This window comes from Pelobates fuscus, chromosome 9, assembly GCF_036172605.1.
Source record: "Pelobates fuscus isolate aPelFus1 chromosome 9, aPelFus1.pri, whole genome shotgun sequence".
Taxonomy (NCBI): domain Eukaryota; kingdom Metazoa; phylum Chordata; class Amphibia; order Anura; family Pelobatidae; genus Pelobates; species Pelobates fuscus.
The window spans coordinates 16,798,963-16,813,634 of record NC_086325.1 but is presented as its reverse complement, the minus strand read 5'-3'; the positions used below and the strand labels follow the sequence as shown (position 1 = coordinate 16,813,634).

Sequence of the window (14,672 nt, the reverse complement as noted above, 5' to 3'; positions counted from 1 at the left end):
CGGTTATAATGGCCTTAAAGGAGTGGAGACATTTATTGGAGGGTACTTTGCATCCTGTTACTATTTTGACAGATCATAAAAACTTATCCTATATTGGAGAGGCTAAACGACTATCATCTAGACAGGCTCGTTGGTCCATATTCCTCACTCACTTCAACTACGTACTCACATATAGGCCAGGTTCTAAGAATTCTAAAGCCGATGCCTTGTCTCGCCAACATGAACCTGCTGCCGTATCTGAGCCGGTTTTGTCCTCTATAGTACCCAAGTGTAACATTATCGCTAACACTACTCTCAAAGTCCATTCTCCGCTGCTTGAGCAGATAAGGAGCTTGCAGCATCTGGCACCTAGACTGACTCCGCCTTCCAGACATTTCGTTCCTCCTGAACTCCAATTGGAGCTCTTACAGTGTCTTCACGAGAGTAAGGTGGCTGGTCATCCGGGTGTTCGCAAGACGTATTCTTTGATCTCCAAGGATTTCTGGTGGCCTTCGTTACGGAAGGATATTAAGGATTTTATCGGAGTTTGTGAGGTCTGTACTAAAACTAAACTACCGCATTCGCTTCCTTGTGGCCTTCTACAACCTCTGGAAATTCCTGACAAACCTTGGTCCTGTGTGGCAATGGACTTTATTGTGGATTTGCCTGTTTCTAAAAGGCACACTGTTATCCTCACCGTAGTCGATAGGTTTACCAAGATGGCACATTTCGTACCTTTGCCTAAACTCCCGACTTCTCCTGAATTGGCGGAAATCTTTGCTAAAGAGATTTTTCGCTTGCATGGGATTCCTTCGGAGATCACTTCTGATAGAGGCTCCCAATTTGTTTCACGTTTTTGGAGATCATTCTGTTCTCAATTAGGCATCAAATTGAATTTTTCGTCCGCCTATCATCCTCAGTCTAACGGAGCTGCCGAACGAACCAACCAGAAGATTGTGCAATACTTACGTTGTTTTGTTTCCGAACACCAGGACGATTGGGTCGGTTTGATTCCTTGGGCGGAGTTTGCGCACAACAATCTCGTTTGTGACTCTACGCATTCAAGCCCCTTCTTCATGAACTATGGCTTTCATCCATCTATTCTTCCCTCGGTTTCCCCTTCCCAAGGAGTGCCGTCGGTTGATGTCCATGTGTCCAATTTGAGGAAGTTGTGGGATCTGACTCGACAGATTCTTCTACACAATTCTATGCTGGTTAAGAAACATGCTGACAAACGTAGAAGGGCGGCTCCGAATTTTGTTCCAGGCGATAGAGTTTGGTTGAGTACTAGGAATATTCGCCTTAAAGTTCCTTCCATGAAATTCGCTCCTCGTTATATTGGTCCCTACAGGATCTTGACTCGAATTAACCCAGTGGCGTATCGTCTAGCTCTCCCAGCTACTTTACGCATCCCGAACTCCTTCCACGTGTCATTACTGAAACCTCTAATCTGTAACAGATTCTCCTCCACAATCGCCCCTCCGCGCCCTGTTCAGGTGGAGGGTCAGGAGGAGTATGAGGTTAACTCCATTATTGATTCTCGTGTCTCCCGGGGGAGAGTACAATATTTGGTTGACTGGAAGGGTTATGGTCCTGAGGAGAGGAGTTGGGTACCACAAGAGGATGTTCATGCTCCTCGCCTTCGCAGGGCATTTCACTCCCGCTTTCCATCTCGCCCCGGCTCCTTCCGCCCGGTGGGCGTATCTGAGAGGGGGGGTACTGTCAGGGTACCTGAAGCCTCTACCTCTGAGAGAGGTAGAGACTTAGAAGTTTATCCATCCGGACGGCATGTCTCCCCGGCCCCTCGCGGTTCACTCGGTCTTGCTAACGCCGGCCGCGAGGGAGTCACTTCCTTTTATAGCAGGAGGACCGGAGGTCGACGTCATGACGCCAACCCGGAACGTCCTGTCACTCAAATCTCGGGAGACGAATCAGGACTCGCCGGAGGCGTGTCTTCTCTCTCTAACCAGGATACTTAACAGTGGCTCTCTCACTTACTCATTGCCCTGTCGTGGTTCTAGTCTGCCTAGTCACACAGTGCTTTGTTATTCTCTTGTCTTTTGGTTTTGACCCGGCTTTGGTATTTACTCTCCTGTCTTTCTGTTATCCTTGACCCGGCTTGTCTCTCGCTTACCTGTCTTCTCGTTCCCTCGACCTCGGCTTGTCTCTGACCATTCTATCGTAGTTCTACGTTAAGTCCGGCCATTCTAAGGACCGGTATACGTATCTGCTACTCTTTGTACTCTGCGTGTTGGATCCCTGACCCGATCCTGACAGGTCCATAGTCCAAAGGCAGCAGGCGGGCAACCAGGCTTCTCCAGTTCACAGTGGCGAAGTTGGTTTCGCCACATTCAGAAATTATTGTGCGCTTTATTTTGGCCGGATTGAAATATTTATTTTATAATTATTATATTATGATTACATTATATTTATCAGATCCCTAATAGTCTCACTATTCCTTCAAATGTAGCACAAAAGCTTTCTGCTACACTCTTACAACATAGGGATTTATTTACCATCTAATAGTTTCTGCGTGCTCAAGGCAAACAGCGAGAACGATTCAAATCTTGTCTCAATTCTGATTAAATTGTAAAGAATCTTTACATAGCCTCTATTCCCCCGCTCTTTTTAACCATCTAAGTCAGTGGTTCTCAAACCAGCCCTCAAGACCCACCAACAGTCCAGGTTTTGTTAGTATCTCCATTGGAATAAAACAGGGAAATACATAAATCCTGGACTGTTGGTGGTCCATGAGGACTGGTTTGAGAACCACTGATCCAAGTAGTCGGTCAATATTTTAACTGATTACTTCATTTCATAATGGTTTGAACATTGTTTGTGTTTGTTCTGGTTTATGTGTTATGGTTCTCTTTCATTAATAAAGTTTTTGCTATTACCCTAGAATGACTTTAAATTGGAGGTAATCTCAGTGAAGTTAGGCTACTTTTTTAGAAGGGATCCTTCCCTCATTAAAGGACCACTCTAGGCACCCAGACCACTTCAGCTTAATGAAGTGGTCTGGGTGCCAGGTCCAGCTAGGGTTAACTAATGCTATGTTTATCAATTAGTTAAGCCTTCCCCCTAATTCTCTAGTGGCTGTCTCACTGACAGCCGCTAGAGGCGCTTGCGTGATTCTCACTGTGAAAATCATATACACACTGCCCCCCCATATACACTGCCCCCCATATACACACACTGCATCCACTGCCCACCCATATACACACACTAACCCCACATATACACACTGCCCCCATATACACACACTGCCCACCCATATACACACACTGCCCACCCATATACACACACTGCCCACCCATATATACACACTGCCCACCCATATATACACACTGCCCACCCATATATACACACTGCCCACCCATATATACACACTGCCCACCCATATATACACACTGCCCCCCATATATACACACTGCCCCCCATATATACACACTGCCCACCCATATATACACACTGCCTACCCATATACACACTGCCCCCCCATATATACACCCTCTGCCCCCCCCCCATATACACACACTGCATCCACTGCCCCCCCATATACACACACTGCCCCCCCCCATATACATACACTACATCCACTGCCCACCCATATATACACACTTCCCCCCATATACACACACTACCCCCCCATATATACACACTGCCCCCCCATATATACACACACTGCCCCCCATATATACACACTGCCCCCCCATATATACACACTGCCCCCCCATATATACACACTGCCCCCCATATATACACACTGCCCCCCATATATACACACTGCCCCCCATATATACACACACTGCCCCCCCATATATATATATATACACTGCCCCCCATATACACACACTGCCCCCCCATATACACACTGCCCCCCATATACACACTGCCCCCCCATATACACACTGCCCCCCCATATACACACACTGCATCCACTGCCCACCCATATACACACACTGCCCCCCCATATACACACTGCCCCCCATATACACACACTGCATCCACTGCCCACCCATATACACACACCGCCCCCCTATATATATACACTGCCCCCCATATACATACACTGCCCCCATATACACACTCTGCCCCATATACACACTGCCCCCCCATATACACACTGCCCCCCCCCATATACACACACTGCATCCACTGCCCACCCATATACACACACTGCCCCCCATATACACACTGCCCCCCCCATATACACACACTGCATCCACTGCCCACCCATATACACACACTGCCCCTATATATACACTGCCCCTATATATACACACACTGCCCCCTATATACACACTGCCCCTATATACACACTGCCCCCTATTTACACACTGCCCCCTATTTACACACTGCCCCCCCCATATACACACTGCCCCCCATATACACACTGCCCCCCCATATACACACACTGCATCCACTGCCCACCCATATACACACACTAACCCCACATATACACACTAACCCCACATATACACACACTGCCCATCCATATACACACACTGCCCACCCATATACACACTGCCCACCATATATACACACTGCCCACCATATATACACACTGCCCACCATATATACACACTGCCCACCATATATACACACTGCCCCCCCATATATACACACTGCCCCCCCATATATACACACTGCCTACCCATATACACACACTGTCCCCCATATATACACACTGCCCACCCATATATACACACTGCCTACCCATATACACACTGCCCCCCCATATATACACCCACTGCCCCCATATACACACACTGCCCCCCCATATACACACACTGCATCCACTGCCCACCCATATACACACACTGCCCCCCCATATACACTCTGCCCCCCATATACACTCTGCCCCCATATACACACTGCCCCCCATATATACACACTGCCCCCATATACACACACTGCCCCCATATACACACACTGCCCCCCATATACACACACTGCCCCCCATATATACACACTGCCCCCCATATATACACACTGCCCCCCATATATACACACTGCCCCCCCATATATACACACTGCCCCCCATATATACACACTGCCCCCCATATACACACACTGCCCCTCATATACACACACTGCCCCCCATATACACACTACATCCACTGCCCACCCATATACACACACTGCCCCCCATATACACACTGCCCCCCATATACACACTGCCCCCCATATACACACTGCCCCCCATATATATATATACACACTGCCCCCCCATATATATATATACACTGCCCCCCATATATATACACTGCCCACCCATATATATACACTGCCCACCCATATACATACACTGCCCACCCATATACACACACTGCCCCCATATACACACACTGCATCCACTGCCCACCCATATACACACACTGCCCCCATATATATACACTGCCCACCCATATATATACACTGCCCACCCATATATATACACTGCCCACCCATATACATACACTGCCCCCATATTCACACACTGCCCCCCCATATACACACACTGCATCCACTGCCCACCCATATACACACACTGCCCCCCATATATACACACTGCCCCCCCATATACACACAGCCCCTCCCCATACACACACTGCCCCCATATATATACACTGCCCCCCATATATATACACTGCCCACCCATATATATACACTGCCCACCCATATACATACACTGCCCACCCATATACACACACTGCCCACCCATATACACACACTGCCCCCCCATATACACACACTGCATCCACTGCCCACCCATATACACACACTGCCCCCCATATATACACACAGCCCCCCCATACACACACTGCCCCCATATATATACACTGCCCACCCATATACATACACTGCCCCCATATACACACACTGCCCCCCCATATACACACACTGCATCCACTGCCCACCCATATACACACACTGCCCCCCCATATACACACTGCCCCCCCATATACACACTGCCCCCCCCATACACACACTGCCCCCCATACACACACTGCCCCCCCATATACACACACTGCATCCACTGCCCACCCATATATACACACTGCCCCCCATATATACACACTGCCCCCCATATACACACACTGCCCCCCATATACACACACTGCCCCCCATATACACACACTGCCCCCCATATACACACACTGCCCCCCATATACACACACTACATCCACTGCCCACCCATATACACACACTGCCCCCCCATATACACACTGCCCCCCATATACACACTGCCCCCCCATATACACACTGCCCCCCCATATACACACACTGCCTACCCAGATACACACTGCCCCCCATATATATATATACACTGCCCCCCATATATATATACACACTGCCCCCCATATATATACACTGCCCACCCATATATATACACTGCCCACCCATATACATACACTGCCCACCCATATACACACACTGCCCCCCATATACACACACTGCCCCCCATATACACACACTGCATCCACTGCCCACCCATATACACACACTGCCCCCCATATACACACACTGCCCCCCCATATACACACACTGCATCCACTGCCCACCCATATACATACACTGCCCCCCATATACACACACTGCCTCCCCATATACACACACTGCATCCACTGCCCACCCATATATATATACACTGCCCACCCATATATATACACTGCCCACCCATATATATACACTGCCCACCCATATATATACACTGCCCACCCATATATATACACTGCCCACCCATATACATACACTGCCCCATATACACACACTGCCCCCCATATACACACACTGCATCCACTGCCCACCCATATACACACACTGCCCCCCATATATACACACAGCCCCCCCATATACACACTGCCCACCCATATACACACTGCCCACCCATATGCACACTGCCCACCCATATACACACTTCCCCCCATATACACACTGCCCCCCATATATACACACATTGCCCCCCATATATGCACACACTGCCTACCCATATACACACTGCCTACCCATGTACACACTGCCTACCCATATACACACTGCCTACCCATATACACACTGCCTACCAATATACACACTGCCTACCCATATACACACTGCCCCCATATATACACACTGCCCCCCATATATACACACTGCCCCCCATATATACACACTGCCCCCCCATATACACACTGCCCCCCATATATACACACTGCCCACCCATATACATACACTGCCCACCCATATACATACACTGCCCACCCATATACACACACACTGCCCACCCATATACACACACACTGCCCACCCATATACACACACACTGCCCACCCATATACACACACACTGCCCACCCATATACACACACACTGCCCACCCATATATACACACACTGCCCCTCCCCATATATACACACACTGCCCCCCCATATACACACTGCCCACCCATATACACACACTGCCCCCCATATACACACACTGCCCCAATATACATACACTGCCCCCATATACACACACTTCCCCCCCATATACACACACTTCCCCCCATATACACACACTGCCCCATATACACACACTGCCCCCCATATACACACACTGCATCCACTGCCCACCCATATACACACACTGCCCCCCCATATACACACACTGCATCCACTGCCCACCCATATACACACACTGCCCCCCCTATACACACTGCCCCCCCATATACACACTGCCCCCCCATATACACACTGCCCCCCCATATACACACTGCCCCCCCATATACACACTGCCCCCTCATATACACACACTGCCCACCCATATACACACACTGCCCACCCATATACACACACTGCATGCACTGCCCACCCATATACACACACTGCCCACCCATATACACACACTGCCCCCCACACACACTGCTCCCCATACTCACATTGCCCCCACACACACTGCCCCCCCATACACACATTGCCCAACACACACATACACTGCCCCCACACACACACAATACACATTCACACACTGCCCCCATACACACATTGCCCCACACACACACACACACAGCCACACATACACTGCCCCCATACACACATTGCCCCACACACCCTACACATTCACTCACTACACCCCCCACACACACACTGAACCTTTCACACACACTGCACCACTCGCACACAACACTGCTCCTATGCCCTACTACAGCCTCATATCCCAGCAGACCCCAGGTAAGTTGTCAAACTGTTCTTAAACAGTTTAACCCCTTCAGCCCAGCGGGTGGGGGGGACCTAATGACCCTATTGTGCCAGGAAAATGATTTTTTTTCCTGGCACTATAGTGCTCCTTTAATATTTTGTCTTTGTAGGGCCCTGGATCTAATTTTGTCCTGGGGCACAGAAGGCTGTCAGTCCATCCCTGTGTACCACTACCTATGTAGGAGTCACTGTATATATTTGTATGATTAAATGGGTTACTCTGAAAAGCACTGGTATGCTATAGTACTACACCCTAATTGTGGTTGATATAGTGACACCTGTACCCCGAATCTCCTTTGTTCAGTCCTGCTCTGTCATGCCGCAATGAGACTGTATTCTTGTTGCATATTATTTTGCCACATTTACTTTGCAAAATTACTGTCATTTAGTATGTCACTGTAAAAAATTCAATAAAAATCGTCAAATTGAAAAATGCAGGCAAAGAGCCCGTGATATTTTGTTTTTGGCCTGGAATGGGAAAAGTAATTGATGAAATTATCGGTAAGTGCCATGTATGTCGCACATACCGTACTTCCAACTCTAGAGAGCCCATGATCAGTCACAGAGTACCAGACAAACCATGGCAAATAGCGACCTGGCACAATATGGATTATTGATGGAGAGTTCTAGTACAGGAACACGGTCAGTGGCACCCAGCATTCGTCACCAAAGTAGCTAATACCAACGGATCCTGCAATGCACGCACAAGTAATGGGCTAGACGACTGTCGTAACAGGCGTCACAAAAGAGTGCTGTGTCATATAAAAGGAGCGACGAGAGAGAAAATATCACCAGCATTCATTATTCGTTGTAGGGAGTCAATATGGTGTGTGGAGAGCCCAATTACAGAAATCAATGGGAACAATCTGAAGAACACGAACAAGCTACTGAGCAGCATTTTGTGCAAGTTAGGGGCAGATACAGACAATGTTTTTAATATGGAAATGGCAGGATTTGGTGACAGAATGGATGTGAGATGCAAAGATGAGACCAGGATCAATGAAAACACGAGCGAGCTTGCAAGGACAGGCTGAAGCACTTACCATCAACAGGGAGACTGACAGAGGAGGATTATCAACAAAGTTTTATAAAGATTGAGTATTAGAAAGTAGGAAGACGGGGGGCGGGGCCTGATCGCCGAACAGACGGGTCGCACCAAACCGGAGCTCCGTGTGGGAACCGACAAATACACGACGATACATTAAAAATACCCCACCGAACTTCGTAAACCGCGTAGCTGAGTAGCAGCGTGACCCTCAAGGCTCAGGTGGCCGGATCCCCGGCCTCGGAGAGGCGACCTGAAGCGGAGATAGGATTGCGGCCTACCAAAGGGTGCAGGCACGGGAGAGGCGGCCGACCTCCCCGCCCGCGACTCAGCGGATGACGCAGCAATCCCCAGGACCCCGATCTCCCCCCCCTGGCCGGTGAGGGACATCCCGGCATAATCATTAAAGCGACTGAACCAAGCACCCTACAACAGTGAACGGGCCGTACCGAACACACGACTCGCAACCCCACGAGACAACTAAGGCCTAGCCAAAATGGCCGCCCAGCGAGGACAAGGGAAACTGGGAAAGGTTTGCCATAACCCATCCCATCCTCTGAAAGCACTGGACCAGCTCTGCCTGAATTTTTGCAAGATATTGTTGGACAGAGGGGAGACCTCCCAGCGAGCAGCACAACTTGTGGCCTCATGGTTAAGGCCAATCACCCGCCGACGCCATTATGGCCACCCACATCTGATCTTCCAGGCGGCCGCGCTGACATCGAACGCCGGTAAGGCAGGCCGTGAGGCCACACAAGCTGGGGACGCATACCCACTTCAGCCCACATTTGAGCATGACCACCTGAAGTGTCGCCCTAAGACCCAACACAAACTCCCCAAACAGCAGGACTTCCCTCCTTCTCAGGGCAAAACTAAGCTCCATGCCTATGACTCCCAAAAGGTACGCCTTCCCGGGGAGAGAGCAGCTGGGTGCTATACCCAAAGGTGCCAGCCACACAGGCGGAGAGCGACAACACATCGACACAGATGGACGACTGAGACTCACCGCACCATCCCGAAAGGGACGACCCTGGACCAGTATGGACCCCAGGCTCGTGGCAGGAGGGCATCAGCTCTCACAAAGATCCGGGGCAAGAGAGGAGACTCGACAACTAGACGCCACACACCCCCACTGCTGAGATGGAAGTCCGACATACGATCCAAACCTGGCGACCACCATGTCTACGGCAGGGTAGCAGCAACTACTAAGACCGGCAACTATCCCTGGCCCACCGGTCAAGCTGCCAAAGCCGGTATTGGCTGAGCAAAGTGGACTGAAACAGTAATACTTGCAACAGGTACACAAACTGCCACCAAGAGGAATAGGCTGAGAGGGACTATCATGACCTGATGACACAGCATATTTCGGACAGCTGACCTTTTGCAATGGACTATATTGTTTAATATCTCATTCTACATATGTTTATACTTTTGTTTTGCCTCTTTGTATGTTCAGTAATTAATTTGTCTCTCCATGATAACCTAGTATGCCTCAGCCTGACATCACTACTCAGCTATGTGAGATACAGCTAAACACGTGTGAAGGTTTAAATATAGGCTAGCCATATGCATTTCATTTCTTGTTACAATCTTGGGGCACACAGCTTATTGCATGTACCTGCAAACGTAGTAAGCTCATCCATACACTAAGATGTCATACATAAATGAATAACAGCGTAACCGAATGAATATAATTCAGTCCCTCAATTGATCTATGTGTAGCCTCGCTAGGTACTTCAACTGTAAATATACCTATGACTATGACAATTTGCAAACATGCAAGCCTGGTAGCACACTGAGCGAATAGCTAATATATGGAATGTTGTTTTATTTCAAATCTTGCTTTATATTATAACCTTATATACTCGAAGTTCGCATGGCACCCACAAACATGCACTCACACATACGTTAGACATATTTCCAGGCCTGAATACATAGATTAACTATGATCTAGCATATGCCACTAGACAGATCTTATCTTAGATTGACAGGCCAGTCACCATGCCCTAACTGATATACGACTGCTGCCTGCCAGATAGCTGTATACTACATGACAAGCTTGCCTTAGCGATTCCACTGTACTTTTTTATGTTTTAGTATCAATACTATGCACCTCTCGGTGACCAAGAGGCAATGGTTTAGCCTGCCTAACATTTAAACTCTACTTGGCCAATAGCCTAATGTCGCATATTCCCTAAGTTTGATTCATGACTAGTACTTTAAACCTATAGATTAGCGACAAATATTATTATATGTGTTATTAATTCTCTGGAAAGCATGTTTAATATATTCGTTTAGTTCAAACTACCTTCATAACTGCTAATTTACGCGTGTTATTAACTTTTTGAACGCTTGCTTAATATAAAATATAAAATGAGGCTGCCATTCGAAGGAGATGTACTACTGTGTTAAAGTGATCCCACTCTGTATAAAAACTGTGCATCCCCTCTTCTCGATTCTGTACCCCATTCAACTCCTGCCTCAATAAAAGAAAGATTGACAAAAAAAAAAAAGAAAGTAGGAAGACATCCAACTGAACATCGAAAAGAATCAACAGGAGACTGATTCTAGGAGAACAGAGAGAAGTTAGGGAAGGAAAGGAATATTACTCCATTCATTCCTGGGAAACTGGAGGGATTGCTCTCATTTATGAGGGTTTGTTGGGTACTTGGTTTTAGATTTGTGGTTATTGTAGTTTATTTTTGCTAGCTCTGCTTTATCTCTGCTGCCTTCATATAATCTCTATACAACCCCGAGGATTGTGGGTTAGAGGCCAATTTAGGGTTCCCTGCTACAGTTTGCTTAGAGTTTGAATGATATGCCTTATCCCTAAATGGAATTTGTAGTCCAACTGTTCTCAGGGACCCTACTAGGTACCTATTTATTTTATCTTTAGTCACTCATATTGCATTCGGTGGAGCTCCTACCTGCTAGCTCAATAGTTCTGATTTTTAACATTTAACTGAGTAATATCTTGGGTTGCATTTCCTTATTTCTGTACTGACCACGATTTGTACTGCCAAAAATCCTTCATTTTTACAGCCGTGATAACACATTGATGTCCTTGACACGTGTAACAAAATTTAATATTAACATTGTATAGATCACGTGAATGGGAATAGTAGGAGGAGCGATTAGACTAAACCCTATATATAGAGAAAGGAAAACTATTATTGTACAGAAGACGAAGACAGACGGACAAGAGATGATGATCTACTTCCTATTCTTACTGCTGGGATTTACCCATAGCCAGACCACAGACCTGGTAAGTTATAAAGGGTATTTATAATCTCAGTATTTATAATTTATATAAAGGCAGGTCACAGAGCCGGTTAGTTATAAAGGGTATTTATAATCTCAGTATTTATAATTTATATAAAGACAGGTCATTGAGCCGGTTAGTTATAAAGGGTATTTATAATCTCAGTATTAATAATTTATATAAAGACAGGTCACAGAGCCGGTTAGTTATAAAGGGTATTTAGAATCTCAGTATTAATAATTTATATAAAGCCAGGTCACAGAGCCGGTTAGTTATAAAGGGTATTTATAATCTCAGTATTAATAATTTATATAAAGCCAGGTCACAGAGCCGGTTAGTTATAAAGGGTATTTATAATCTCAGTATTTATAATTTATATAAAGCCAGGTCACAGAGCCGGTTAGTTATAAAGGGTATTTATAATCTCAGTATTAATAATTTATATAAAGCCAGGTAGCTGAGCCGGTTAGTTATAAAGGGTATTTATAATCTCAGTATTTATAATTATATAAAGCCAGGTCACAGAGCCGGTTAGTTATAAAGGGTATTTATAAGCTCAGTATTTATAATTTATATAAAGACAGGTCACAGAGCCGGTTAGTTATAAAGGGTATTTATAATCTCAGTATTAATAATTTATATAAAGCCAGGTCACAGAGCCGGTTAGTTATAAAGGGTATTTATAAGCTCAGTATTTATAATTTATATAAAGACAGGTCATTGAGCCGGTTAGTTATAAAGGGTACTTATAAGCTCAGTATTTATAATTTATATAAAGCCAGGTCACAGAGCCGGTTAGTTATAAAGGGTATTTATAATCTCAGTATTTATAATTTATATAAAGCCAGGTCACAGAGCCAGTTAGTTATAAAGGGTATTTATAATCTCAGTATTTATAATTTATATAAAGCCAGGTCACTGAGCCTGTAAATTATAAAGGGTATTTATAATCTCAGTATTTATAATTTATATAAAGACAGGTCACAGAGCCGGTTAGTTATAAAGGGTATTTATAATCTCAGTATTAATAATTTATATAAAGCCAGGTCATTGAGCCGGTTAGTTATAAAGGGTATTTATAATCTCAGTATTTATAATTTATATAAAGCCAGGTCACAGAGCCGGTTAGTTATAAAGGGTATTTATAATCTCAGTATTTATAATTTATATAAAGCCAGGTCACAGAGCCGGTTAGTTATAAAGGGTATTTATAAGCTCAGTATTTATAATTTATATAAAGACAGGTCACAGAGCCAGTTAGTTATAAAGGGTATTTATAATCTCAGTATTTATAATTTATATAAAGCCAGGTCACAGAGCCAGTTAGTTATAACGGGTATTTATAATCTCAGTATTAATAATTTATATAAAGCCAGGTCACAGAGCCGGTTAGTTATAAAGGGTATTTATAATCTCAGTATTTATAATTTATATAAAGCCAGGTCACAGAGCCGGTTAGTTATAAAGGGTATTTATAATCTCAGTATTTATAATTTATATAAAGACAGGTCACAGAGCCGGTTAGTTATAAAGGGTATTTATAATCTCAGTATTTATAATTTATATAAAGACAGGTCACAGAGCCGGTTAGTTATAAAGGGTATTTATAATCTCAGTATTTATAATTTATATAAAGACAGGTCACAGAGCCGGTTAGTTATAAAGGGTATTTATAATCTCACTATTTATAAGTTATATAAAGCCAGGTCACAGAGACGGTTAGTTATAAAGGGTATTTATAATCTCAGTATTTATAATTTATATAAAGACAGGTCATTGAGCCGGTTAGTTATAAAGGGTATTTATAATCTCAGTATTTATAATTTATATAAAGCCAGGTCACAGAGCCGGTTAGTTATAAAGGGTATTTATAAGCTCAGTATTTATAATTTATATAAAGACAGGTCACAGAGCCAGTTAGTTATAAAGGGTATTTATAATCTCAGTATTAATAATTTATATAAAGCCAGGTCATTGAGCCGGTTAGTTATAAAGGGTATTTATAATCTCAGTATTTATAATTTATATAAAGACAGGTCACAGAGCCGGTTAGTTATAAAGGGTATTTATAATCTCAGTATTTATAATTTATATAAAGCCAGGTCACAGAGCCGGTTAGTTATAAAGGGTATTTATAATCTCAGTATTTATAATTTATATAAAGACAGGTCACAGAGCCGGTTAGT

The 14,672-nt window shown here is 45.1% G+C and overlaps 1 protein-coding gene across 1 annotated transcript in view; it reads left to right on the top strand.

Annotated features, from left to right (window-relative positions):
* The first annotated feature begins 9,720 nt into the window (after nt 1-9,720).
* LOC134573602 (olfactomedin-4-like) overlaps nt 9,721-14,672 on the top strand; it is an 82,587-nt gene continuing 77,635 nt past the window's right edge. Inside the window, exon 1 of the mRNA XM_063433388.1 lies at nt 9,721-10,477. Within this exon, the coding sequence (XP_063289458.1) occupies nt 9,721-10,477 (757 nt within the window). The remainder of the gene's footprint in view (nt 10,478-14,672) is intronic.